This window comes from Mercenaria mercenaria, chromosome 1, assembly GCF_021730395.1.
Source record: "Mercenaria mercenaria strain notata chromosome 1, MADL_Memer_1, whole genome shotgun sequence".
In the NCBI taxonomy this organism is placed as follows: Eukaryota; Metazoa; Mollusca; class Bivalvia; order Venerida; family Veneridae; genus Mercenaria; species Mercenaria mercenaria.
This window is the reverse complement of record NC_069361.1, coordinates 6,224,369-6,252,259: the sequence shown is the minus strand read 5'-3', so window position 1 is coordinate 6,252,259 and position 27,891 is coordinate 6,224,369. Positions and strand designations below refer to the sequence as shown.

General features: G+C 35.6%; 2 protein-coding genes across 2 annotated transcripts; both read right to left on the bottom strand.

Moving 5' to 3' along the window:
* Window positions 1-696: 696 nt before the first annotated feature.
* Window positions 697-26,169, bottom strand: LOC123545083 (sphingosine-1-phosphate phosphatase 2-like). Its single transcript, XM_045331361.2, has 3 exons — window positions 21,819-26,169; window positions 21,053-21,142; window positions 697-8,405 (listed from the first exon to the last, which is right to left on the bottom strand). Exons 1-3 carry the CDS (start codon window positions 22,404-22,406, stop codon window positions 7,827-7,829), a joined length of 1,257 nt encoding a protein of 418 aa, XP_045187296.2. The 5' UTR covers window positions 22,407-26,169; the 3' UTR covers window positions 697-7,826.
* On the bottom strand, window positions 25,972-26,532 carry LOC123524635 (uncharacterized). The gene has a single exon (XM_045302967.2). The coding sequence runs from the start codon at window positions 26,530-26,532 to the stop codon at window positions 25,972-25,974; it is 561 nt and encodes a 186-aa protein (XP_045158902.2).
* Window positions 26,533-27,891: the final 1,359 nt, after the last annotated feature.

Sequence of the window (27,891 nt, the reverse complement as noted above, 5' to 3'; positions counted from 1 at the left end):
CAAACATGAAACCAAGAAATTTAGCAGGCTTGATTTTTAACTAAATTTTGAGCGCAGTCAAATGACTTTTGCCTCCCTCATCCCTCATCATGTGCAAGACATATTAGCAACCAACAATAGATCTACATTCACATGGTACAAACAGAAAGAAAAAACTGTTATAGTATCTTAAATATGCCTTTATTGCATAATACAAACTGCAACATAAGCTGGAACTAACAACATTTCTACACACTAACTGTCACATGTATTTTGCCATAAACAAAGACTACTAATTTTCCATCATGTACAAATTTTTCCTGGAAGAAGTAGTCCCTGCCACTTCGTAACTAATACATCTAAAAATGAATTACATGACATAGGCAAAACAAAAGTCAGCACAAGCTCATTTGTAAGAATACTTTCAAGATTTTACAACATACTTTCAATGGAATAAACACTTTCAATATTTTCTATTTGTCACACTGTACATGTACTAATTAGTTAGAGTGGGTACTGAGGTTGGAGAGGGAGAGTACAAACTATCACCATTTTTACCATTCAACGTAAGACAATAACACACTGAAGCAGATCTTTAATCAGCTAGAGACATGTACTTCTTGACTCTAGTAAGTATTATTCTGTCAAAACCTAGTCAAAGCCTCAAATATACAATGTATTCTAGTCTATAAAACTGAGATACACAAAAACACAATACAATATGTACAACCCAGTTTAATAAGAAATTATATAACAAAATAGTACATAAGAACTTATAATTGTTTATATTAAACTCCTCTCCTACAAAGCATTTTGAGTATTGATTTTGGATAAGAATGTTGTTGATGTCTAGAACAGCATGCTCTTTCATAATAATATACGAAAAACTGTCTATGATAAACTGGTCGATGACATAACACTCACAAATATTACCAGGTGAAATATAAATACATGCTAATACCTTATACCGATATAGAGATTGTCCAAAGCTTTTCACAGTCTTGTATAACACAAGGTAATACTGCCAAACTTGTGAATAGCTAAACTCCACAAGTGACCATGCACAAAAGCCCACTTGCTAATGTCCTCTCACATCATAAGAAGAGAATTTAATAAGGTAGCTTGTAAGCATTGATAAGGGTTACCAATTTTTATCAAAAACTTATTTAATTAAATGCCATGCCATCAAGAACAAATGTTGTAAGATGGTCAATAGTTTGACAAATAATTTTGACACATAAATTAAGGCTGGGAATGTCTCATCATTGGACAATCATAATTGTGTTAACTGGTAACCACTTTACATACAGTTTTGTTCATTCTGACAGATTATTTCTTGACCTGGGACCTGTATTAGGAACTTTTAGGATATTTGAAGTAGCTTCAAAAGAGTTGACTTCAAACTATAGTTTCAAAAAAAATACTTTTCAGATGTTATGAAATAGTGCGTGTTGAATTATTTGAAAAATGTGACCCCTTTTCAAAGCTAGGCTGCCACCTTAATTATAACCTTTTAGAAAAATAACTGACAACAAAACTGGAAAATGTTGATATACATACTTAAATTAGAACAACTAAGTTAACTTTGAACACTCATCCATTCTTTCATCAAAAACTTTCTTTCACAAACCATATCTGATCTAAAAAAGCAAAGTTTGTCAATATGTGCTTTGTCTCCCACTGGATCTTTCCACAGGACATACATATACTACGATAAATGCTGGATTACCAAAACAAAATATAAAAGATCAAAAGTACAATACAAAAGATGGATCCACCATACAAAAAAAAAAAAAAAAAAAAAAATCTTACACAGCACAAGTCAAAAGCTTTATTTACAATATGCACTAGAAAAAAACAAGAGCTGTCTCCGTGGGATGACACATGCCCCCGATGGCACTTTGAATGAATAGTTATGGCCGATGTTAGAGTTTAGGACCTTTGACCTACGGAGCTGGGTCTTGCGCTCGACACATCGTCTTACTGTGTCACACATTCATGCATTGTTATTTTAAAATCCATGCATGAATGACAAAGATATGGACCGGACATGCCCATCAATGCACTATCATGAAAAATGATCTTTAACGTCTAAGTGTGACCTTGACCTTTGAGCTACGGACCTGGGTCTTGCGTGTGACATGTCGTCTTACTGTGGTACACATTCATGCCAAGTTATTTGAAAATCCATCCATCGATGACAAAGATATGGACCGGACACGCCCATCAATGCACTATCCTTTAACGTCTAAGTGTGACCTTGACCTTTGAGCTACGGACCTGGGTCTTGCGCACTGCACGTCGTCTTACTGTGGTACACATTCATGCCAATCTATTTGAAAATCCATCCATCGATGACAAAGATATGGACCGGACACGCCCATCAATGCACTATCCTTTAACGTCTATGTGTGACCTTGACCTTTGAGCTACGGACCTGGGTCTTGCGCACTGCACGTCGTCTTACTGTGGTACACATTCATGCCAAGTTATTTGAAAATCCATCCATCGATGACAAAGATATGGACCGGACACGCCCATCTATGCACTATCCTTTAACGTCTAAGTGTGACCTTGACCTTTGAGCTACAGACCTGGGTCTTGCGCACTGCACGTCGTCTTACATTGGTACACATTCATGCCAAGTTATTTGAAAATCCATCCATCGATGACAAAGATATGGACCGGACACGAAAATTGCGGACAGACAGACAGACGGTTCAAAAACTATATGCCTCCCTTCGGGGGCATAAAAAATTACAATGAAAAGATGTTTCTAATAAGGCCTAAAAAAAAATTCTTTGTTTCCGGTAACATGCTCAAAAAAATTAGGGTAGGTAGGTCGGAATTTTTTTTTTTTTTAAGGGAGACTTTTCAGAAATTATTTTTGTGTCAAAAAATGAATACAAATAAGGGGGTTATGCCTTTAGAGCATCAGTAAGTTGATTTCTAACATCACTGGCCATGTTTAAAGCATAAATCTTGTTAAAAAGTTGAAAAAAAAATTCTCCAAGGTCATAAAAACATTTAGGGTAGGGCCAAAAATTTAGGGTAGGTCGGGATACCGGAAACAAAAATTTTTTTTTATGCCTAACAGAATCTACAGGTCTCTTATGGTAAGATCTTGCATGAATTAAGTTGATCCAAACCTGAAGCAATGTTTTTACAGACAGTCTTTGTCATATTTTTATGAAAAGGAAAAGTTTTAAGTGATTCATTCTGATATATTCAACACCAAGTAAAAAGTTAAGCTTTCCTATCTAATACACCTTTAATAAAGCCACAAAGCAACATATAACAAACAGAAGACAGATTAGTAAAAAGAATTAAGCAAACAAAAAATTGAGGTTATGCACATTGTAACTGAGAAAAACAATTAAATACTGGCAAAATTCTATAACCATGTTCCAAGAATTCATCTCCAAAGATCCTTTGTTCAAAATCTCCGTCTTTGTGTCAAATTTCTATTTACATTACAAAGGCTTTACAGCAACTTGTTTACAATGTTTTTTTGAAAAATGTAAGTTTCTCAAATCTTGTGCCAAGTAAATCTAGCCTTTTATATAAACACACGGAAAAATGAATTTCTAAAAAAACTTCCCTGTAAAGTACAGAAAACAAGATTCAAATTTATTAAAACAAAGTCCATTTCCAGTCCAGTCCTGAGCCCATATCCATCAACATTTTAAGTCTAAAACTTAGATATTAATATACTACATTTTCTGTCTGCTCTGTCATTGTTAAATTAGTATGACAAGTAATGAAACTTTGCATGAATATTCAACCAGTAGCTATGGAGCTACAAAATTTCATCTCTTTAGTTATAGTATAAACAAAGATAAAACAAACTGAATATCTCCTGTTCTTAAGTCTAATTTTTACACTTAAAACGCTGACAAATACAGGTCCTGGGTTAAAGCTGCTCAACATTTAGCCTGCTGGCAGCAAGCGATTCTGCCTTTCCAACCAGTGCAGACCAAGATCAGCCTGCACGTCCAATCAGGCTGATCATGGTCTGCACTGTTCGCTATTCAGTCAGTAAATTTTTAATGAACATCCCTTTGAATAATAAATAGTACTGTCCAAACTGAATGATGGACCAGTCCATTTTAGAAATTTAGCAGGGTAAAGTTTAATATTTGCCATTCTTAAGTTATTCACATTTTTCATTATGCGCTGATGTCTAATAAACATTTCATATCAAAACTTGAACATAAAGAATCAAAATTTTCATCCATACATTGTAAATAAAATTAGTTTTAGTTGTGTATTTACAAATACTGATGTCCAGCATCAAAATACGAGGTAAGACGAGCGAGACAGTAGTGCTTTGAGATTAACAAGTACAAGGTGAGTGTCTGCCCTGGGCGTACTACAGTTGTCTATATTTAGATACCACTTAACAATTAAGTGGTAAATATGTTCATACACTCAACAACTTGCAATGCAGATCAAATCAATAATGGGTCAACTCATTAGCAGGTCAACTCATAGCATGATAAAAATATTCCATCAGCATTATTGAACATGCTGATCACTGTATGTAGACATGTACTTTTTAAATTCCACAGAACAGAAAATATAAAGTACCGGTATGTGAATTTTAAAGCTAATTTTTTCAAATTAAGTAAGTTATCCTGAAAAAAAAATAAAAATCTACTTGGACAGTTCTTTACAATGGTACTGGAGAGAGAGTCCTACTGTTTTTACTTTATTTACAGTTTAATGTTACACACCAGTGGCATAGCTAAGGCACTATGTTGTGTTTTTTTCTGCCAGGATATGTCCCTAGACACATGAATTAAACAAGGAGCTGCGTTCAATAAACGCTTGATGCTCCCGGTGGCATCCTTGTCGATACAAAGCAACCTAAGTCCAAAACGAGGTCAAGGTCAAACTGAGGTCAGGTGATGTTTGAAGATGAGGAATGGTCACAGGTAACATCTGTTTTAGTATCAATTCATTCTTGTAAGCGGTATCGATGCCAGATGAAATGGTCCCATTTGGTTAACCAAGAGATGGCCCATATAAAGCAACTTAAGTCCAAAATGAGGTCAAGGTCAAGGTCAAACTGAGGTCAGGTGATGTTTGAAGATGAGGAATGGTCACAGGTTACATCTGTATTAGTATCAATTCATTCTTGTAAGCGGTATTGATGCTAGACAAAACGGTCCCATTTGGTTAACCAAGAGATGGCCCATATAAAGCAACCTAAGTCCAAAATGAGGTCAAGGTCAAGGTCAAACTGAGGTCAGGTGAAGTCTGAAGATGAGGAATGGTCACAGGTTACATCTGCATTAGTATCAAGTCATTCTAGTAAGGGGTATTGATGCTAGACGAAACGGTCCCATTTGGTTAACCTCGTACGGACGAACGAACGAATGAACGGAAGGATGGACAGGACAATCACTATATGCCTCCCACATCAGTAGATGCCGGGGGCATAAAAAGATCTTCCATTTACTTTACTTCTCAAAAATAAAGTTATATTGAATCAAACAAATATCTTCATTATAGAGTTGCCCTACTGTCACATAGATACACCCAATACCTTGTTTACACTGCAAGTGACGCAAAAATACAGAAACTTTAGTACTTTAGTACCCATAACTTAATCTATATCGCAATGACTAGGTATTGTTAACAAGTGATAACATAATTATGTCATCACTTTATAAATGCTCTTTGGACTTCAATACTTAGTAGTACAATAAAACAGTCACTCTAAAACTTGTTAAATCTAGTAATTAACTTCCCTTTTAAATTTCCTTATAAAGACCTACATGAGTAATAAATTACAGCAGTCCTTAAAACACAATGACAAAATGTACTTCGTTAAAAAAAAAAAAAAAAGATTTTGTCATATAGATCTACTTGTACACAAATTTTCCTTGTTTTAACTTTGTGGAAATATGAATTCACTGATTTTAATGTTACAGGTACAATGAATAGAAATTTTAGTTGTCAGAGGGGATCAACATTAGTGGATTAATGCATTAGTCTGCATGTATATTAATGTTTTCACAGATTTTAATTAAAAAACATGCTTCTGAACAAATCCAAATCAAGGCTATATGAAAAAATTTCCGAAGGAAAATGTCTGAAATATATACTGTTACAGACAACAGTTTTGTCTGACTGAAAGGTTCCCCGCCGCTATCCTCCCCTAACAAACAAGCTTTTGGATTAAATATCCATTTTTGTTTGTTCAAAAACTACTGTAAGAAAGATTATAGGAATGTAAGTTCACAATGAGTCCACCACTATCAGGTAGCTAAACTTTTGTTCTACTTCTGGGTTCTTGTATTACCACTTCCTTTCTTAGTATACTAACTTGTTTACATTTCTAAACTGTAAAATACAGACTTCCTATAGTGTATGCAATTAAGTTACACAACCTACCATAATTATCTTGACAACTTGGCCAGGTCCATGAAATTAATACATTTATATTCTGCACATACTTTCAGGGATATACACAAACGTTAACAGGAGTAAATAGTAATGATTTTAATACTAACCAGTCAATATTTAGTCAATAAATGCCCCAATTAAAATACAGATAGACTCTCCTTGTGCACAGTGCTACCATTCTTACATCTCATGTGTTTACATAACAAGTTCAATAACGTTATGATTTATAATTCAAAATAACAATAAAAGCATAGCAGGATTAAAACATTTCTATAACTTTAATCTCATCTTAAGAAATATAAACTTTAAATTATAGAATTAAACACACTTGATGAATGATGATTCACTCAACAATAATGTGTCTTTGCAAACAATGACCTATATTAAACAACTGGTCAACTAGGATTTTAGTATTTTTTTAATGATCAGATGGAACATTTGCAAGAATTAATTTGTTTTAAATTTTTTCATGTTTTGGTACCTTGATAAAAACAAGTATGAAAGGAGCTAGCATAAAACAAAATTGTAATAAAATTTTGAGTTTTGATAAAAATCCCCATGGCCATTATTTTTTTGCATATGATTTAATAAACTTCATTTCCTTAAATAAATGCATCTATTTTACTATACTGAATTAATATTTCTTGAATAAATAAACTGTCAAAAGAGGCTTCAATGATATACCAACATATCTTATATCACATTGCACCTTTTAAGTTTGAATGGTGGAGAAAGACCACATATGTCCCTCCAGACATTATATCAGGTACATGCGGGTACCTGGATAGTCCCTACACACCTTGTTGGAAAGTAAAAATACTGCAACTGTAAAGGGCAGGCAATAAAAAACAAATATCACAATACACAATTCTGTACTACAACAATATGCCTAACAACATGTAAACAGTGATAAAAACTACATATATGTGGTGAATTGTACAAAATGGTGAAAATGATACAAATTTTCTGTGGATAAACAATATTTATAGCAGCTAAATGCAAGTTCACTAGATTTCATACACCTTACTTCTTTTCAAAGTCATTTGAGAAATTAGAAAAGCAACGTGTATGCGATACAAAAACAAAATATGCCACAATTTCACTAAAAATGGTTCAAATTTTGGTAACAGATGTCAGAATAAGTTTTCTATTGCATCCAGCATTACATTAACCTATAAACCTCTTGCGTTATTTAAACCTACAAGCCTCTGGCAGAATATAATTATAAACCTCTTGCAAATGTATTAACCTTTAAGCCCCCCCCCCCCACCCCCGGGCTGTATTTTCTCAGGAAATTGGATTGACAAAATCTAATGGTTTGCAAAACAAATGTCAAAAACACTTTGCGCATGACATGCAAATGTTTACATCATCAATTCAACCTTAAATACAGAAATATTGCAACATCCATGTTTGGTCTAAAAGTGATCTTCCTATAGACCAACTTCGCTGTAGTAATTTTCTCTGTTGATACCTAAATAACTAAAGCATATAGGGGCTGTAAAAACTGTTGAGACAGCTAACCCTCCTATAGTGAGCCAACGAACTGGCACCTCTAGACCAAGTTCTCGTTGCTTTGTAATGTCTTTTGTGTCCACACCAGCGCAAAAGCACACTAGTTTCAAAAAAATCTTTTTCGTGATGATCCTGGACACTGCAAGTGCTACAACTCCCAATACGGTTCTGATGAGACTGTAGGTCACCCACTCTGCCGTTATAGAGGGTAGCGGCTGTAGAACTGTTGGCTTAGGTGTCTCCTTCATCCAACCAAGATGGTAGTTTAACCATGTTGAAAAAATACAGCACGCTCCTATGGAGACAATGTTAGACGTATCACCACGAGTAATGCTCCAAACTTTGGGTTTGGGGTAGTATATACAAGCTAGAAGTGGTATCAGAAATGACACAAATGGTGCATATGGACTGGTAACCTGATAGTATTCCACATACTCTACCACACTCAACATCCACGGCAGTGCTATAGCTGTCAGGCTTATCCCCGCTATACAGTCCTGTAATATATACAAGAGAACATCTTGATGACATAAAGTCCACAAAACTGTTAATCATATTTGAAGCAGATGGTTTGAACAAAAAAAAGTAAAAAAGTTTTTTGTCTAGCAACAATTGCCAGCATTATTTATAAGACAACAAATCAAAGCCACTCAAACAAACCTGAAAAATACCTGTCTTTAACAGAAATGTCTGGCTACCTTCTAGATAAATCTTTTTCAAATTTTTCCATATTTTTCTTCATATTTATTTTGTCAAGTTTGTCAATGTAAAATTTGATTAAACTCTGATTTTATTTTCCTTTAATGTAGATTTCAATGGAACTTCTCATAGTTGTAAATAAACATATGATCTACAAAATGATGAAACAAAATGTGTATGTCTGTGTGCTTGCTTTTGAGATATTTGCCTATTATTAAAGAGATCTGCACATTTCAAGCTGATTTTAAGACATTATTTGGACTTATTTAACCTGTGAAGCTTTTCAATAGCATATTTTGTCTTTAAAAAGATAGTAACATTGCTGTTTTAATAAAATTTACTCAGGAGTTGCTAATATTTTATAAAATGTTTTTCATTTCCATATTCAGAGTCCAGGATTTATTCTATGTTATCCAAATAATTTTTATGACATTATGCCATTACTTCTGGTTTATCAAATGTGCAAAATTACCTTAACTGGTCAGACTAAGGTAAATTTTGATGAAAAACTGGTAAGATGGGTTTTGTGTAATTCTGTTGATAAAATCTGCCTCCTGATCTAATGATTTATATAATTACTAAATTAAGGCTACTACAGTATAGTTAAACGTCATCACTGTTTCAATTATTTATAATTAATTTATTAATTTGAATGTAGGCCTATTAACACTATTTTCTATATTCATTCTATGACAAATTAATAGAAAATTAATCTTTCATAAATAAATGTGAAAATAACAGTATTTATCTACATTGAAAGTACACACTGAACTGTAACATTTAATCATTTAATAATGTAAGAAATAGAATATAATCTTTAATGTGATTGTGTCCGCTTACAGCTGTCACTGAAGTGGTACACTTCACATTTTATCATGCTCTCTTGACATGATAATATCGTATGATGTTGTCATTTATACTGTATCCATTACCCACTTGTCTGACCCATATTTCATAATTGCACTGCACATGTAGATCTCATGAGTTTGTACTTTCAACCTACATTTTCACTTTAAGGTGATTAATCAGATTCTAGTCTACTAATGGATTTGTTCAAAACTTCAACAACCTACCATTTACATTTATTTGAGTTCACTGAGTTCTTTATATAAGTTGGATTTTCAATGGAAGCATTTTTAAAATTTGATTTTCCTATCCCGGTTGCCCAACCAAGAAACTCAAAGCATTATCACACCTGTTAACCGGTTCCGAGCTAAACAGTTCGTGGCGGACAAAACAGTTCACCTATATTTTTGCCGGTATCTGCATTGGGGTAACTATTCTCCATCCAAGAATCAGCTGGTGCAAAATATGTTAAAGATTTTTATTTCTGTAAAAAGTAGCATAAACGAAGAACATGCCATATGCTTCCCGTTTAAAACTAACCTATATTTAGTAAGTTATGACGAGTTAAAAGTGTGATTTTGTTGAAAAAATGTGAAAACGAAAGTTTATCACGGTATCTTTAATTCACTTTTCAACTTGGGTCTATTGTATTTACATCAACCTTTATAATAATGTTTGCCCTGAGTATTGTCCAATTTTTAAGCGACAAAATGCAATATTCATCGAGTCATAGACATTCAAACATGACATGGTCGAAAAGAAGTGTGGCGGCATTGCACAGCTCAAAATTATTTGTGTGGTGAGCAAGAGCAGTCCTGTGTCTTTTTTTTTATTTTACTTTAATAAATGGTCTAAATAGTGATATCAAGTTTGTTACTCGTTGTAATCTGACAAAAACAAGTGGTACTAGCACAGCAATGTTCAGAAAATACAGCGGGGATGACATGATGCAATTTGTATGCATATAGTGATGTAAAATACGCGTAAAATGATTATACACATCACCAGTCCAAAGTTGGCACTATTAAACCAGCACATGTATTTTGTAAAAAGAACATACTTTTGGATTTTAATCAGGCTTTTCTGTCAGTCAGTGTTTGATCAGGCTCAAACCACCAGCAATCTATATCTCCCATTGTTTTGCCTTTACCCCTTGCAATTTTCTTTCCGTCTATGCCGGTTTTGATAGGGTTTTCCCCTACATAGTTTGCAAACATCTTCATAGTGTCTACAAAAACACCTAGTAGTATTGGTTCCAATGCGTCCTGGGCTTTGATTGGTTTAGAAGGCACTGCAAAGTTTATACTTGAGTTTTGTGTAGAACAATCACCAAGAACTTGCTGCCAACTTACAACTTGACCTGTATTTCGGGGACCAGCCATGAAACGCAACAATTTCCCATGGAACAGTTTGTAACCAACTTTCCAAATTTTTTTAAAACATTCGTGCATATATCTCATCCGGGATGAAGAGGATTTCGAAGGTCATTCTACAAAATCGAGGAACAACAAATAACATGTGTTTTCCATTGGGAACTGTTTACTAGCGACTAGTACTAGCCATTTTTTTTATATAATTCTAACTGACCATTACATGTAATGTTTCTATTACCTCAGGTATATTATCATAAATATCAGTTAAATTTACTTCAGGTGGGCCTGTTTCTTCTGAAAAACAGGGAGAGGATTCTAATTTGAATGTTGAAGTGTTTCCTAATTCCTTGTTTTCGTTGACGTTTAGTTAAAGATTGTCTTCTGCTACTTCAGATAAAAAAGAATTTTCAGTGTTGTTTTCTTCAAGAAGAGATATGTGTAACTGATTGTTTTCATCAACGGATAATATATGTGACACAGGTTTAATACATTCAAATATTTTTGTTCGATATCTGGTTTTTCCTGTACGACAGTCAAGCTCAATTTGTTTGTACTTGAATGTGTCAAACCTATGGCTATTACAGAGGTGCTGAATTAAGTGCCTATATAAACGTCAGCTGTTGTATTGCAGTAGTAGCACAGGTACATATGCATTGTGATCCTGAAAGAAATATCACAAATGATATAATAAAGTAAGTGGAACGTTCATAAATGGGAAGGCATCACATCAAACTACCGTACTACTGTAAACATAATTTAAAAATGTATGAAGAAGTGTTGATGATATATTACATTGTTAGATGGTTGTATGACTAATATATGCTTTGATTTACATCTGTTTGTTAATAAAAATTAGTGTAAATTGCTGTTGTCTGATTACAAACGTTATTTTTCAAGACTTACGAGCTGGACATCACTATTTAGACAATTTATTAAAGTGAAGTAAAAAAGACACAGGACTGCTCTTGCTCACCACACAAATAACCTTATTAAAGCTGTGCAATGCCGCCACACTTTTTTTCGACCATGTCATGTTTGAATGTCTATAACTCGTTGAATATTGCGTTTTGTCGCTTAAAAATTGGACAATATTCAGGGCAAACATTATTATAAAGGTTGACGTTAATACCATAGACCGAAGTTGAAAAGTGAATTAAATATACCGCGATAAACTTTCGTTTTCACATTTTTTCAACAAAATCACACTTTTAACTCGTCATAACTTACTAAATATAGGTAAGTTTTAAACAGGAAGCACATGAGTCATGACATGTTCTTCGTTTATGCTACTTTTTACAGAAATAAAAATCTTTAAACATATTTTGCACCAACCGATACTTGGATAGAGAATACTGACCCCAATGCAGACACCGGCAAAATATCGGTGAACTGTTTTGTCCGCCACGAACTGTTTTGCTCGGAACCGGTTAACGGGTATGATTATTAGAGCATAAGTATAAATCTAATCAACACATTTTGCAAAGGACTGATAGAATATAAGCACTATTGCAATAAACTTGTCAAAAATGTGTATTGGCAAGTACATTTTGTATATATTATGCCTAAACTGATAAGAAAAACAAGTTTATAAAATTATTATTACCTCCCTTTGCCTACCTCAGTTGCGCAAACAAGCCACATTGATTATAGATTAACTCTAAAGCTACATGCTGTTTTAAAACTTGCTTTTTGTTGCATGTAGTTTAAATATCCCGATATTTATCAAATGCAAATAAAAAGTAGAAATTATATTGAAATCTAAAGAAATAGTCCATTTTTTAAATACTTTTATATTAAAGGGAGGTAATTACAAAATTTCACAAAATAGTAATAAAAATTACATTTCCAGTAGGGATCTGACTCTTTGTAATGGGTCTTTTTGTTCCTTAACTACTAGTATATCTCTAACAGAATATATATGAAAACTGGAACTTGTCATAAAATGTTGCTCAGTTGTGCCTGACCACCTTTAAATGCAACAATTATGTTTTTAAACCAATATTTGGATCATGTAATTGATTCTTTACTTCACAAGCAGTAGTAAGGTTTCCAGTGTTATTGCATTTACATGATGGCATTTGTTTCTTAAAGAGAGGTAGACTGTAATCAAGATAGTATTTTTTTTTACCTTAAAGGTGGTGAATCTGATACTGTTCAAGTAATGAAATTATTCAAAACTTCAACAGTTGATAATTTACACTTATTTCTGTTCACTTAGCACTTAATACAAGTCAGATTTTCAATGGATTTGATTTTCTAATCCTGGCTGCTAGCTGGCTGAAGTTACTGGTATTTTAAAGATTTGCTTTAATAATTATATATACCGTAATAGCTGAAAGGTATTAGAAATTAATATTTGGATTATTATTATAACCTCCCTTTGCCTACCAAAATACATTGGAAATAAATGAATTCAGAAGCTACACAGAGTTTTAAAACTTGCCTTTTCAAATCTGGTTCAAATTGATGAAATACCTTGATATCTATCAAATTTGTAAATGTAAAATTTTAAATACTTTCATGTTAAAGGGGGGTAATTGCAAACAAGAGCTGTCAGTGGACAGTGCGCTCGACTATTCTCAGTGCTTGATAGTATAATATAAGCTATGAGTAAAACTATAACATTACAATAAGCATATTCTAAGTCGAAAAGGGGTCATAATTCAGTCAAAATGCTTGATAGAGTTGCCTCCTCCTTTTTACAGACTGGGGTCATAATGGTAAACAAGTATGCAAAATATCAAAGCAATTTCTCAATGGACTTTGAAAATATTTGGGGTGGTACGCAAACTTTAACATTTATTTTAAGTCGAAAAGGGGCCATAATTCAGTCAAAATGCTTGATAGAGTTGCCTCCTCCTTTTTACAGACTGGGGTCATGATGGTAAACAAGTATGCAAAATATCAAAGCAATATCTCAATGGACTTTGAAAATATTTGGGGTGGTATGCAAACTTTAACATTTGTGTGACGCAAATGCTCATGCCGATGCCGGGGTGAGTAGGATAGCTCCCTTATTCTTTGAATAGTCGAGCTAAAAATTATAGAAATGGATAAAAATCACAAATTTCTAACAGGGATCTAACTCTATGTAATGGGAAATAAATCTTAAACAGAATATATGAAAAGTTCAAAAAGTCATATTAAAGCTTTGCTTAAATATGAATGACCACCTTTGACAGACTTAAACGAGACAGAAGGTAATACGAGCTATACATTGAACACTGAATGAAGTATTATGAATGATACAGAAGGTAATATGAGCTTTACACTGAACATTGAATTAAGTATTACATCCCAAATGATGCATTGTAAACCAATGAACTATGAAACAGGGTTAGGATTTATACCGGAAACTATGTTTATTACTTAAACTTTATACAATATACCTTTATCTATGGTATCTATACCTTTATACTAGTATCTGTTTTATTACATAACCACCAATTGTTGAAAAAAAAAATCAGGTTTCTTTACTTGTTAATTATTTGTGTGAAACAGATTTTAAAAATAGGTAATAGTTATAGTATGTGTGAGAGTGTGTTACCAGGATATATCAGAGCTAGGGGTACATTGAGGGTATTTTTCTCTGCACATATCGTCGAGACCGGTAGGCCGAGACAGATATGTGAAGAGAAAAATAACGAGATGTACCCCTAGCTCTGATATATCCTGGTAACACACGAGCATTACATATTATAACTGTTTTATCGCATAGTTTATCATTAAAATTTATATATTATTTTCATTTAAATTTGTTTATTATTATTTTTACTATTTTGATTCCCTTTCTGCGCCTCGCTGACTGAAACACTAAAACTTCTGTTTTAGAAAATGTGTTCCCCAGATAAAAGTACCCAACAAATTTCTGCATTGGTTTTAAATCTTTGCATTTCATTGGCCAGACATATTGTAAAACTTGTTTTGTTTGTAAAAAAAATCAGAAAATGAAACATTTGAGAAATCTCAGAATTTCATATATTTCATGTATTTCTGGATTTGGCAATAACTATCAAGTTTTTGAAATATTCTAGTTTATTTATTCTTTTACTTTATAAATGTAGGTGTTTGTGACAATTCTTTCTCTGTGAACTGTAAATTGGAGCTAAAATCATCTTTTCTTTGAAAGGAAAAAATTATACTCCCTTGATAGGACCTCAATACAGAAAAAGTGTTCCGATATATATCGGAACAGTTTTACTGTGCTGATATATATCGGAACACTTTTTTTCTTATGAAACTCCATAGAGATTTCCGTGTTGATATATATCGCAACAGTTTTGTAAGATATCAGCACAGTTCTGTAATAATAATGTGTGTTACTATGTATAACATGCTGCAAAGATCAAAGCAAAATTGCCTCACTATGCGATAATAACTTAATGAAATTTTCGGCTGACATCACTGTACTTGACTGACATTACAAGTATTGATAAATTATACCAGTGTATACTTATTGATCAATAAACGGAATACAGACCAGTAGGACACCTTTATTGATCAACAGTCAATGCTTGCATTAAATATTTTATATAGATCTGTGACATCACATCATATGATCTTAGTAGGCCTAGGTGTGTCTGCATTATTTCAAGGCTATATGAAACAAAACTTGCTGACTTAATAACTTAAACAATTCCACGCCTAAAATAGTCTCATTCTACCAAGATACAGTCCTCGCTCACATGACCGCCCTTAATATTATGAAAATTATTTACAGCATACACTATACAGTTGTTCACTTGTGTGCCAGAATATGAAATCATGACACATATTTAAACAAGAGGACCATGATGGTCCTGAATCGCTCACCTGTTCCCATATGACCAAGTTTTGAGTATGGCGTCGTTTTTTCTATTATTTGACATAGTGACCTAGTTTTTGAGCTCATGTGACCCAGTTTTGAACTTGACCTAGATATCATCAAGATAAAAATTCTGACCAATTTTCATGAAGATCCATTGAAAAATATGGCCTCTAGAGAGGTCACAAGGTTTTTCTATTATTTGACCTATCGACCTAGTTTTCGAAGGTACATGACCCTGTTTTGAACCTAGATATCATCACAGTAAAAATTCTCACTAATTTTCATGAAGATCTATTGAAAAATATGGCCTCTAGAGAGGTCACAAGGTTTTTCTGTTTTTATACCTACTGGCCTAGTTCTTGACCCCACGTGACCCAGTTAAAAAAATGACCTAGATATCATCAAGGTGAACATTCAGACCAATTTTCATGAAGATACATTGAAAAATATGGCCTCTAGAGAGGTCAAAAGATCTTTCTAATTTTAGACCTTTAAGATGAACATTCAGAACAACTTTCATACAGATCCCATGAAAAGTATGGCCTCTATAGAGGTCAAAAGTTTTTTTTATTATTTGACCTACTGACCTAGTTTTTGAAGGCACGTGGCCCAGTTTCAAACCTGACCTAGATATCATCAAGGTGAACATTCTGACCAATTTTCATGAAGATCCATTCAAGGGTATGGCCTCTAGAGAGGTCACAAGGTTTTTCTATTTTAAGACCTACTGACCTAGTTTTTGATTGCAGTTGACCCAGTTTCAAACTTGACCTATATATCATCAAGATAAACATCCAGACCAACTTTCATACAGATCCCATGAAAAATATGGCCTCTAGAGAGGTTACAAGGTTTTTTCATCATTTGACCTACTGACCTACTTTTTGAAAGCACGCGACCCACTTCCTAACTTGACCTAGATATCATCAAAATGAACATTCTGACAGATTTTTATGAAGATCCATTCACAATTATGGCCTCTAGAGAGGTCACAAGGTTTTTCTATTTTTAGACCTACTGACCTAGTTTTTGACCGCACATGACCCAGTTTCGAACTCGACCTAGATATCATCAATATGAACATTCAGACCAACTTTCATACAGATCCCATGAAAAATATGGCCTTTAGAGAGGTCACAAGGTTTTTCTATTATTTGACCTCCTGACCTAGTTTTTGATGGCACGTGACCCAGTTCGGAACTTGACCTAGATATCATCAAGGTGAACAGTCTGACCAATTTTCATGAAGATCTTGTGAAATATATGGCCTTTAGAGAGGTCGCAAGGTTTTTCTATTTTTATACCTACTGACCTAGTTTTTGATGGCACGTGACCCAGTTTCGAACTTGACCTAGATATCATCAAGGTGAACATTCTAACCAATTTTCATGAAGATCTTGTGAAAAATATGGCCTTTAGAAAGGTCACAAGGTTTTTCTTTTATTTGACCTCCTGACCTAGTTTTTGATGGCACATGACCCAGTTTCAAACTTGACCTCAATTTTCATGAAGATCTTGGGAAAAATATGGCCTCTAGAGAGGTCACAAGGTTTTTCTATTTTTAGACCTACTGACCTAGTTTTTGACCGCACATGACCCAGTTTCGAAACTGACCTAGATATCATCAAGGTGAACATTCTGACCAATTTTCATGAAGATCTTGTTAAAAATATGGCCTTTAGAAAGGTCACAAGGTTTTTCTTTTATTTGACCTCCTGACCTAGTTTTTGATGGCACATGACCCAGTTTCAAACTTGACCTAGATATCATCAAGGTGAACATTCTGACCAATTTTCATGAAGATCTTGTGAAATATATGGCCTCTAGAGAGGTCACAAGGTTTTTCTATCTTTAGATCTACTGACCTAGGTTTTGATGGCACGTGACCCAGTTTCGAACTTGACCTAGATATCATCAAGGTGAACATTCTGACCAATTTTCATGAAGATCTTGGGAAAAATATGGCCTCTAGAGAGGTCACAAGGTTTTTCTATTTTTAGACCTACTGACCTAGTTTTTGACAGCACGTGACCCAGTTTCAAACTTGACCTAGATATCATCAAGGTGAACATTCTGACCAATTTTCATGAAGATCTTGTGAAAAATATGGCCTCTAGAGAGGTCACAAGGTTTTTCTATTTTTAGACCTACTGACCCAGTTTCGAACTTGACCTAGATATCATCAAGGTGAACATTCTGACCAACTTCCATAAAGATCCCATGAAAAATGTGACCTCTAGAGTGGTCACAAGCAAAAGTTTACGCACGCACGGACGACGGACGCTGCGCGATCACAAAAGCTCACCTTGTCACTTTGTGACAGGTGAGCTAAAAAAACTAAATGTAGTACAAAAATTGAACAGGTAATTGTTTTTCAAGAATCTGAGATGCAAAGTAGTGCCAGAGAATCATCAACATCACACAGATAAATGCCTTTTGACTGAGGCTATGCTAGAATACCTAGTCTGTGTTCAGACCGTATGTTTTGTTCAAAGGAGATAACTCCTGAGGCTATTCAAATTTTGTATAATTATGTCCCTTGTCTTCTCAAAACATAATCAGAGCCAGGACTGATGAAGTCAGAATTTTTTACAGAATGATTTTTTTTCTAAAAAAAAAAATAAGATTATCTAGTCGGTAGCCAGACTACTAGAATACCATGCAATATGTTCAGGCTGACTGAAGGTACTTCTACACAAATCACTCTGCAAGCTACTTGTCTGGAATATAGTTTACTGTATGTGCAGAGATGTTGCCATGTATGACTCATTCGACGCTTTACACAACATTAAAACCAGTCTTGAATCAAGACTCTTGACCATTCACTCTTAATACAACTTTAAAAGGATGATAAGTAAGTACAGGGTTTCAGAAATCTGCAAATTTATTGGTAGCCCATTGGGCTACCAAAATTTTAATCTGGTAGCCCGAACATTTAAGTTTATATGGCAATGGCCATTTCGGTTTATTTACTATGTGCTTCTATACTACAGTGGATGGTATGATAAAATTATTAGAGTTTTCTTAATTTTAGCCATACGCACATTGTTATAAATTTTGTTCTCTTAAATAGTAATTATCATTACTCCTTTTCTTATCATTTTAAAAGACAAAACTACATGTTTTTAAACTGAGAAATATTATCAGGAGTATTCCTGATAGTTTTTGCAACATGGCAGTAAAAAAAGGAATGCAAATCAATTTTTATAAACTTGCAAATTCCTTAGAACATAACTTAGAGCTGTATGAAATGTAATTTATCTCAAAATTATTTAAAGCCGATTCTGTCTGATTCTAAACATCTGTCTGGTTTAATAAACGGACTAGAACCGCGTATATAACGTCTCTCAGTTTCTTGGCACTGTGTATTCACTTATCCGAATTTATGTTTGTCCAAAATTCTGTATACTTTCTGATATTTTGCTAAATCATGGTCGATTTTTTTTTGCATGTTAGGCAAGTATTTAAACTGAAAAGCATAAACAATCAGTGTAAGCACTAAACTGTCTCAAAATCAAATATCTGTTCTTTCTGATCGCTTGGTAAATATTGAGGTCAGCGAAACCGAAAGTACACTTTGGCAGGTGGCGCTAAAATGACGTAATGTTAAGACTGGTTTGCATATTGTTTTAACCAATACCAGTCAGCGACTTTGATGTTATTGGATCAGTCTAAAATCACTCGTGCACATGTTTTTGTAAACATTTGCCTGCGGGTACGATTAAACGGTTAATTGTTTGCCGATTGTGACAGTAGGTGGTAAGATAATTAAAGCCTTGGGCGTGTATCTCTTGATAAATAAGGGGATTTTAGACAACTATCAAAATTATATTTGAAGACTAAATTATTGATTTCCGGGCTACTCGATACGGAGTTACAAGGTAGTCCGGCGGGCACGCTTTGAAAAAATTTAGTAGCCCGATAGAATTTTCTGGTAGCCCTCGGGCTCCGGACATGGGATTTCTGAAACCCTGAAGTATTTATTGTATCCTTTGTAATATTTATTATGAAATCCTTCTTGTGAGAAGGAAAATGCCACAGGTGCCTACTAGTGACAATATACCAACACAATCATGTATATATTCTTTCAGGAAGTTTTAGACAAGAAGATTTTTAAAGTTACTCATATATTAGTCTATATAAAACAAGATACTTCCACTGGGTGGGCCAATTTTGACCACAGGGGCATGATTTGAACAAACTTGGAAGAGGACTACTACAAGAACTATCAAAGCTCCATGGCATTACAGTTTTAGACAAGAAGATTTTTTCCTATGATAGTCTATGTAAAACAAATAAACCTCAAGGCAGGACATGATGTGAACAAACTTGTTTGAGGGCCACTAGACCATGCTACATACCAAATACCTAAGCTCTGGATCTTGCAGTCTGAGACAAGATTTGTAACTTTTTCCTAAATTATTCTAATTAAAGCAAGTGAACCTCTGGGTGGGCCCAATTTTGACCCAAAGGGGAACAATGTGAACAAACTTGGTAGAGAACCACTACACAAGACTAAAGCCCAAATAAATAATCTCAGAGCTTTACCATTTGAACATAAACCTTTTTAAAGTTCTTCATATGCAAGTCTATGTAAAACTAGTGAACCCTGGGGTGGGGCCAATTTTGACCTCCAGGGACAAGGTTTGAACAAAACTGGTAGAGAGCCACTACACAATGCTATAACCAAATATCTAAGCTCTTGGCCTTGCAAGTTTAAAGAAGATTTTAAAGTTTTTCCTTTGAATGAGTTGCTATGGCAATCAGAATTCTGAATGAAATGAATTTCTTTGAGCAACTTTGGTACAGGACCATTCAAGGAACACACAGGCCAAGTTTCATCAACTTCCATTTACTGGTGTCAAAGGAAATGACTTTTGAAGAAAAGTGTAGATGGATGGCCGACAGACAGTGCATGATCACAATAGCCTACCCCTGAGCACCTCATGCACAATAGCTCACCCTGTGCACAATGTGCTCAGGTGAGCTAATAATGACTTTCTTCAAGACAAAATCACTGTTTCAAATATGTTATTTTGATTTTATCACAGATTACTATTTACATAGGTCACAGAATGCAACTAAGTGGAATTCTATCATATAAATACTATGAATGAACATAATGGTCCCAGTGGGCCAGAAAATATAAAATATAACTGAGCCAAGATAGGGGCATTTTTACTACTAATTTACTGCTGTGACAGGACATAAAAGCTAATCTAAAAGATTGTTTGGAAGCATTGAACGCAAACCTGCAGCAGACTTGGTACAAGTGAGCCTGTTCGTGAGCAATAATGAAATGAGCAATACCCCAAAATGTCTCCAACACCTGCTTAAGCTGTTAAGGAAATTTACCAAAGCACAATTCTATTATACAGATACAGTAAGAAGGCACTTATTGATAGCAAAAAATACTTACAAAAGCTGTATGCATTCCCAGATATACACGACTAGCTGCAACAAGTCCTGCCCAGGTGATGGCTGCCAGCAAACCCAGTATAAATGGATACTGAAACAAATGCAAAAGTACATGCAAGTTCTTTATACTCTGATGTACCTACAAAAATGAATCCAAACAAATTTTTCTTATAACATACATAGTAGATACAAGATACAAATTTTAGTTCTCATGAATGGAAAATTAGTGTGCACATTTGTGGCTAGAGCATGACATGCCAGCCTGGTAAATTTTCATTGGTGGGTGTTGCTGCGAGTCCTTCACAGGTAATGCATTGTTCCTTAAAATATCATCATGAAGCAAGACATCTCAGTTAGCTGAATGAGTAGGGCTAGTACTGAAATATATTTTAAAGGTTTAAAATGTAAAATAGAACCGTGGAAACACTTTGAAAAATCTACCAAACATTTATAAATATATAATTATTCAGTGGTGAGCAATATCAAAGAAGTATAAAATACACAGAATGGCAACAGGAGATAAAATCGCGCGAGTGTTTCCGGTAGTCTCCAGGAATTTTTGTGAACATTGATGGTTTTAGGTTACTGGGAGCCTCAAGTATTCTATCAATACGACTCCTGAAGTCTATCTTTAAAAAAGTTATACCCCCTATATGTTATTTTATATATACTAAGGGAGTAGATTTTTTTTAAAGGTAAGACTTCTGGAGTCCTAATGATAGAATTTCAGACTCCTATGGCTGTTACATAATATACGAACATTATACCTCATAATATTTTGAAGTAAGGAATAGCAGGCTGAATGGTATACAAGTTCCAACTATAGTATGCGTTGATGGCATGCCATATTCCATCTCAAATCGATTTCCTTCCAACCGCACTGCTGGTGGACCTGGTCGCGGCCACTGGATCCAATCTTTCAAAAACTGGCCAAAATACATCAGAGGGTACCATATGAGTAATATCTGTCTTGTCATGCGACTATCTACATTCCACGTCATAAAAGGATAAAACACTATATAAAACATCTCACTTCCTAAACTGGCCCCAAACTGTAAAAGGTAAAATAAAAACTTGTTGTTGATTTTATAGGCAAGTTTTGACTCCTTTTCATTTGGATTAGTAATTCCGTTTTTGAAGCCATTTGTGTGACTTTTCACAGATCTATGCTTCACATTATTCTGTGTACCGTTTTCCACATTTTTTTCTTCAGAATTGCAGTGTCCGTTGGCTACATTGGCTTTGTCTTCATCCAAGTCGTCAACTTCAACAATTTCCACTCCGCAAAATCTTTGAAAGTCAGCAACGTGCTGGTATCCTTTTAGATAATTCATACCTTCTTTGAAGTCATCCATTGTTATTTCTTTCTTTATAAAACAGCTAAAACAGTGTTTGTAAACTGAAAGTCAAGTTTTCATTTATTCGTTTACCGGTGTACACATTTCAATACATTTGCATATCGCGTGATTCATCTGGCCGAGTTCGCTTGCGCAAAGCATGGTATAAGATACAAGATAAAAACTTGGGTCACGACCTCAACTTCTCTCATACACCAAACCAGGAGCGTATTGTTTTTAGAGAAGGGTGATCGGTAAGGGTTCAAAGAAGACCAAAGCTTTCGTCAAAATCATGCTAAAATATATTAGTTTAAACTAAACTTAGGTACCAAATAAATATTTACAACTATCTATGTATATATCTTTAATAACTTATTTATAGGTTTTGAATGGTAACACGACAGTACCCATTATTGTTCATTCCGTGAGAGTGCGTGCGCTCTTGTAACAACCAATAATTTACTCTAAATTAAAGCATATAAGACTTCTGCTGGCAAGTTTTCTTCCTGACTCTATAACTATGGTTAAAATTCTTTCAACTGAACCAACCCGGTGTGGACGGAAATTCCCGAGCCTATCCTTCGGAAATCTCCGTTAATTAACAAGGGTAGTAACTACGAATGAACTTGAGGACAGACAGCGACGAGTAGTCTATGGATAGACTTAGTAAAAATAAGTAATATCAAGGACTTATATATACAGTACATTAATTATGAGAATGGGTTATTTAAAGAGCCTACACCACTATTGGGTTCATTGCTATATCTAAGACAAAAACAGTCGTATTAGACTTACAATGTCTGTTGAGATTAAATAATCTACTGTAGGCCTAGAATTTTCTAATAGGTCTAGAGTAATGTTAATTAAGGCTAAATTCTTTCTTCATATACTGACAGGCTGGCCATTGTTATTTTCGGATATTCCGTGTAGTTATCCTTTTGAATTCAGTCGTTTCCGACATACAGTGATACCGCAATGCAATATTTTCCTTTATGACAGTAGTTGAAAGGGCTGGACATTTTCTCGCATGTGGATAAGTTCCTCCGCAGTTTCTAGATTACACTTGGGTTTTCTTTCCGTGAACCGCAAGATTTTCTAGTTTTCGTCGCCGGGAGATATGTCTCTTAAATTTGTATACTAGAAGACTGTCAAGTTTGTACATTGCGTATGCTTGTTTTCTCGCCATTTCCATACTTCTTGCTAAAATCAATATATCTTTCAATTCCTTTTCTTTCTTCTGAGCACTTAATTCTTTTTTCTTTCTTTTTTTTTGATACGCATCCTTGTAACATCTGAATTTTAATATCATCGTCATTGTCACTGAATTCACAATGTTCCGCCTATCTATTGTTTCGCCTTTATTTTGTTTTAGATTTTCGAAACTCATATCTTTCACATTCTTTATTCTTTTTTGGCATGAGATAGTATGTATAATGAAGCGCGTATTTTGTTTCTGTATTATTGTTGTCAGTATTTCCAAGGATAAGCGTCTCGTATATTTCAAATACCTCAACTCCAGAGTAGTGTAACAACAATGCCTTTGTCCTTTTTTTTTGTCTATGTTCATTCCCACAAATAAATTCTCTGAGTTCGCGACATATTTGTTCCATCTGACACCTGCAGACTATTCATCACAGTAAACTTTGGAAATTCCGGTATGCTAGCCATAATTTATTTATTCATGAATATGCATCGATTTAAATTTATTAATTTTATTCAATAATTCTTCAGAAAAACAAGCTTTATCCTCGTCGTCAATGATTATATGTGAACATTTCGGACCGTTTTTATTTGTATTTGTTTTGATTTGTATTTTAAATGACAAAACCAAGACGGAATTGTTTAATACTGACGGTCATCTTTCGCATACAACTCGTTCTGCGCTTCGAACGAAAACAGGCGGTCATCTTTAACACATAACACGTTCTGAGCTTGGAACGAAGGCAGACGGCCATCTTTCACACACAACTCGTTCTGAGCTTCGATCGTTCACATATATCCCGGTCTGAGCTTGGAACAAAGACATTCGGTCATCTTTCACACACAACACATTCTGAGCCTGAAACGAGGGCAGACGGTCATCTTTAAAACACTACACGTTCTGAGACTGGAACGAAGGCAGACGGTCATCTTTTACACACAACTCGTTCTAAACTTCGAGCGAAGACAGGCGGTCATCTTTCACACACAACTCGTTCTGAGCTTCGAACGAAGACAGGCGGTCATCTTTCACACACAACTTGTTCTGAGCTTGGAACGAAGGCAGACGGTCATCTTTCACACACAACACGTTCTGAGCTTGGAACGAAGACAGACGGTCATCTTTCACACACAACACGTTCTGAGCGTGGAACGAAGGCAGACGGTCATCTTTCACACACAACATGTTTTGAGCTAAGAACGAAGAAAGGCGGTCATCTTTAAAACACTACACGTTCTGAGCTTGGAACGAAGACAGACGGTCATCTTTCACACAAAACACGTTTTGAGCTTGGAACGAAGACAGACGGTCATCTTTCACACACAAGACGTTTTGAGCTTGGAACGAAGAAAGGCAGTCACCTTTCCTGAGCTTGGAACGAAGACAGACGGTCATCTTTCACACACCTTGGAATGAAGAAAGGCAGTCATCTTTCACACACAACATGTTTTAAGCTTGAAAAGAAGGCAGACGGTCATCTATCACACACAACACGTTCTGAGCTTTGAACGAAGGCAGGCGGTCATCTTTCACACACAACTAGTTCTGAGCGTGGAACGAAGGCAGACGGTCATCTTTCACACACAACACATTCTGGGCGTGTAACGAAGGCAGACGGTCATCTTTCACACACAACTCGTTCTGAGCGTGGAACGAAGGCAGACGGTCATCTTTCACACACAACTCGTTCTGGGCGTGGAACGAAGGCAGACGGTCATCTTTCACACACAACATGTTCTGGGCGTGGAACGAAGGCAGACGGTCATCTTTCACACACAACACATTCTGAGCCTGAAACGAGGGCAGACGGTCATCTTTAAAACACTACACGTTCTGAGACTGGAACGAAGGCAGACGGTCATCTTTTACACACAACTCGTTCTAAACTTCGAACGAAGACAGGCGGTCATCTTTCACACACAACTCGTTCTGAGCTTCGAACGAAGACAGGCGGTCATCTTTCACACACAACTTGTTCTGAGCTTGGAACGAAGACAGGTGGTCATCTTTCACACACAACACGTTCTGAGCTTGGAACGAAGACAGATGGTCATCTTTCACACACAACACGTTCTGAGCGTGGAACGAAGGCAGACGGTCATCTTTCACACACAACATGTTTTGAGCTAAGAACGAAGAAAGGCGGTCATCTTTAAAACACTACACGTTCTGAGCTTGGAACGAAGACAGACGGTCATCTTTCACACAAAACACGTTTTGAGCTTGGAACGAAGACAGACGGTCATCTTTCACACACAAGACGTTTTGAGCTTGGAACGAAGAAAGGCAGTCACCTTTCCTGAGCTTGGAACGAAGACAGACGGTCATCTTTCACACACCTTGGAATGAAGAAAGGCAGTCATCTTTCACACACAACATGTTTTAAGCTTGAAAAGAAGGCAGACGGTCATCTATCACACACAACACGTTCTGAGCTTTGAACGAAGGCAGGCGGTCATCTTTCACACACAACTCGTTCTGAGCGTGGAACGAAGGCAGACGGTCATCTTTCACACACAACTCGTTCTGAGCGTGGAACGAAGGCAGACGGTCATCTTTCACACACAACTCGTTCTGGGCGTGGAACGAAGGCAGACGGTCATCTTTCACACACAACACGTTCTGGGCGTGGAACGAAGGCAGACGGTCATCTTTCACACACAACACGTTCTGGGCGTGGAACGAAGGCAGACGGTCATCTTTCACACACAACACGTTCTGGGCATGGAAAGAAGGCAGACGGTCATCTTTCACACAAAACTGGTTCTGAGCGTGGAACGAAGGCAGACGGTCATCTTTCACACACAACTCGTTCTGAGCGTGGAAAGAAGGCAGACGGTCATCTTTCACACACAACTCGTTCTGGGCGTGGAACGAAGGCAGACGGTCATCTTTCACACATAACACGTTCTGAGCGAAGTTGGAACGAAGACAGGCGGTCATCTTTAACACATATCACGTTTTGAGCTTCTGAACGAAGACTGGCGGTCATCTTTCACATACCTTGGAATGAAGAAAGGCGGTCATCTTTCACATACAACACGTTCTGAGCTTGAAAAGAAGGCAGACGGTCATCTTTCACACACAACACGTTCTGAGCTTGGAACGAAGACAGACATAATTTTCACAAACCATGCATACAAATTTTTACTTTTGATATTTGCATCTTTAACAGTTGCCCCGAGCTTTTATTGAATTTGAGCGATGATCGTCAAAACAATTCATGTTCTGCTGCAAAGAAGATGAAGTCTTTTACAAAAGTGAGGTTGCCTTTGTATAAAGATACCATTTTTTACACGAGCATTGAAGACATACGATCATAGTCAACAAATACATTGCCTTAAACCTTGCATTAACATCCAGGTTAATATCTTATTTTTAGACCTCAACTTTGGGCTGTACGAAGAAATGAAACGCGGTGAAAAGGACTTAAAACATGTTTTCTGAACTAACAAAAGACGTCCATTTCAAGGAGTCGTCTGGTGTTCCCGTACGGCTGAAATTTATTTTCTCTACGATAACTCGCTGTTGTTCATTTCTGGTCGCCATTGCCAAAGATTCTCAATTTCGGAGACTTTCCACGTGATATGTTTCGAAAAAAAACAACAACATATGCAGTCCGCGAGGACGTTTCACATTTATTTTTTATTAAGCCTATAGCATTTATTTTTCCTTCTGACAATCAAGGACTTCGAGGAGAAAATGCAAAAATAAATATTAGACGAATAACTAATGAAAAGAGGGTAATAATAAGGAAGAGTATATAAGTGCCAGGCGTGAGCAACATAAAGCGTGAATGTATCCGGGTTCGAATACTTGCAGTTATAAACGACTGTCAAAGATCTTCATCAAAAAAGACAAGGTGACTCACATTTAAATTCATAATTACAACTGGACAAATACGTCTTACAAATTTCAACATAAATGTTTCGAGCAAAACCCGCTTAAAATGCGGTTATATTTCTGTCTATACATATAGCTGTAGCTTTTCTTCTTCTTGTTTTTTGGTTTAGTAACACCAACACAATTTTGGTCATACAGTCACTTTTCCCACTTTTGATGGTGGAGGAAGACCCCAGATGACCCATCGGGCATTAGAACCAACGACCTTCCGCAAGCCAGCTGGATGACTTCTTCACAGACAAAATTGTCGCAAGTGCGAGTTCCGTCATTTAATTATTCCCGATTTTAAATGTTGAATGTAATGAGTAGATGTGTTCTGTAGCCGTTTGCATTCAATACAGGACAACGTTTGTTGCAATTATAAAATTTCGAATGTCGCAAATTACTTCAACGGAAATA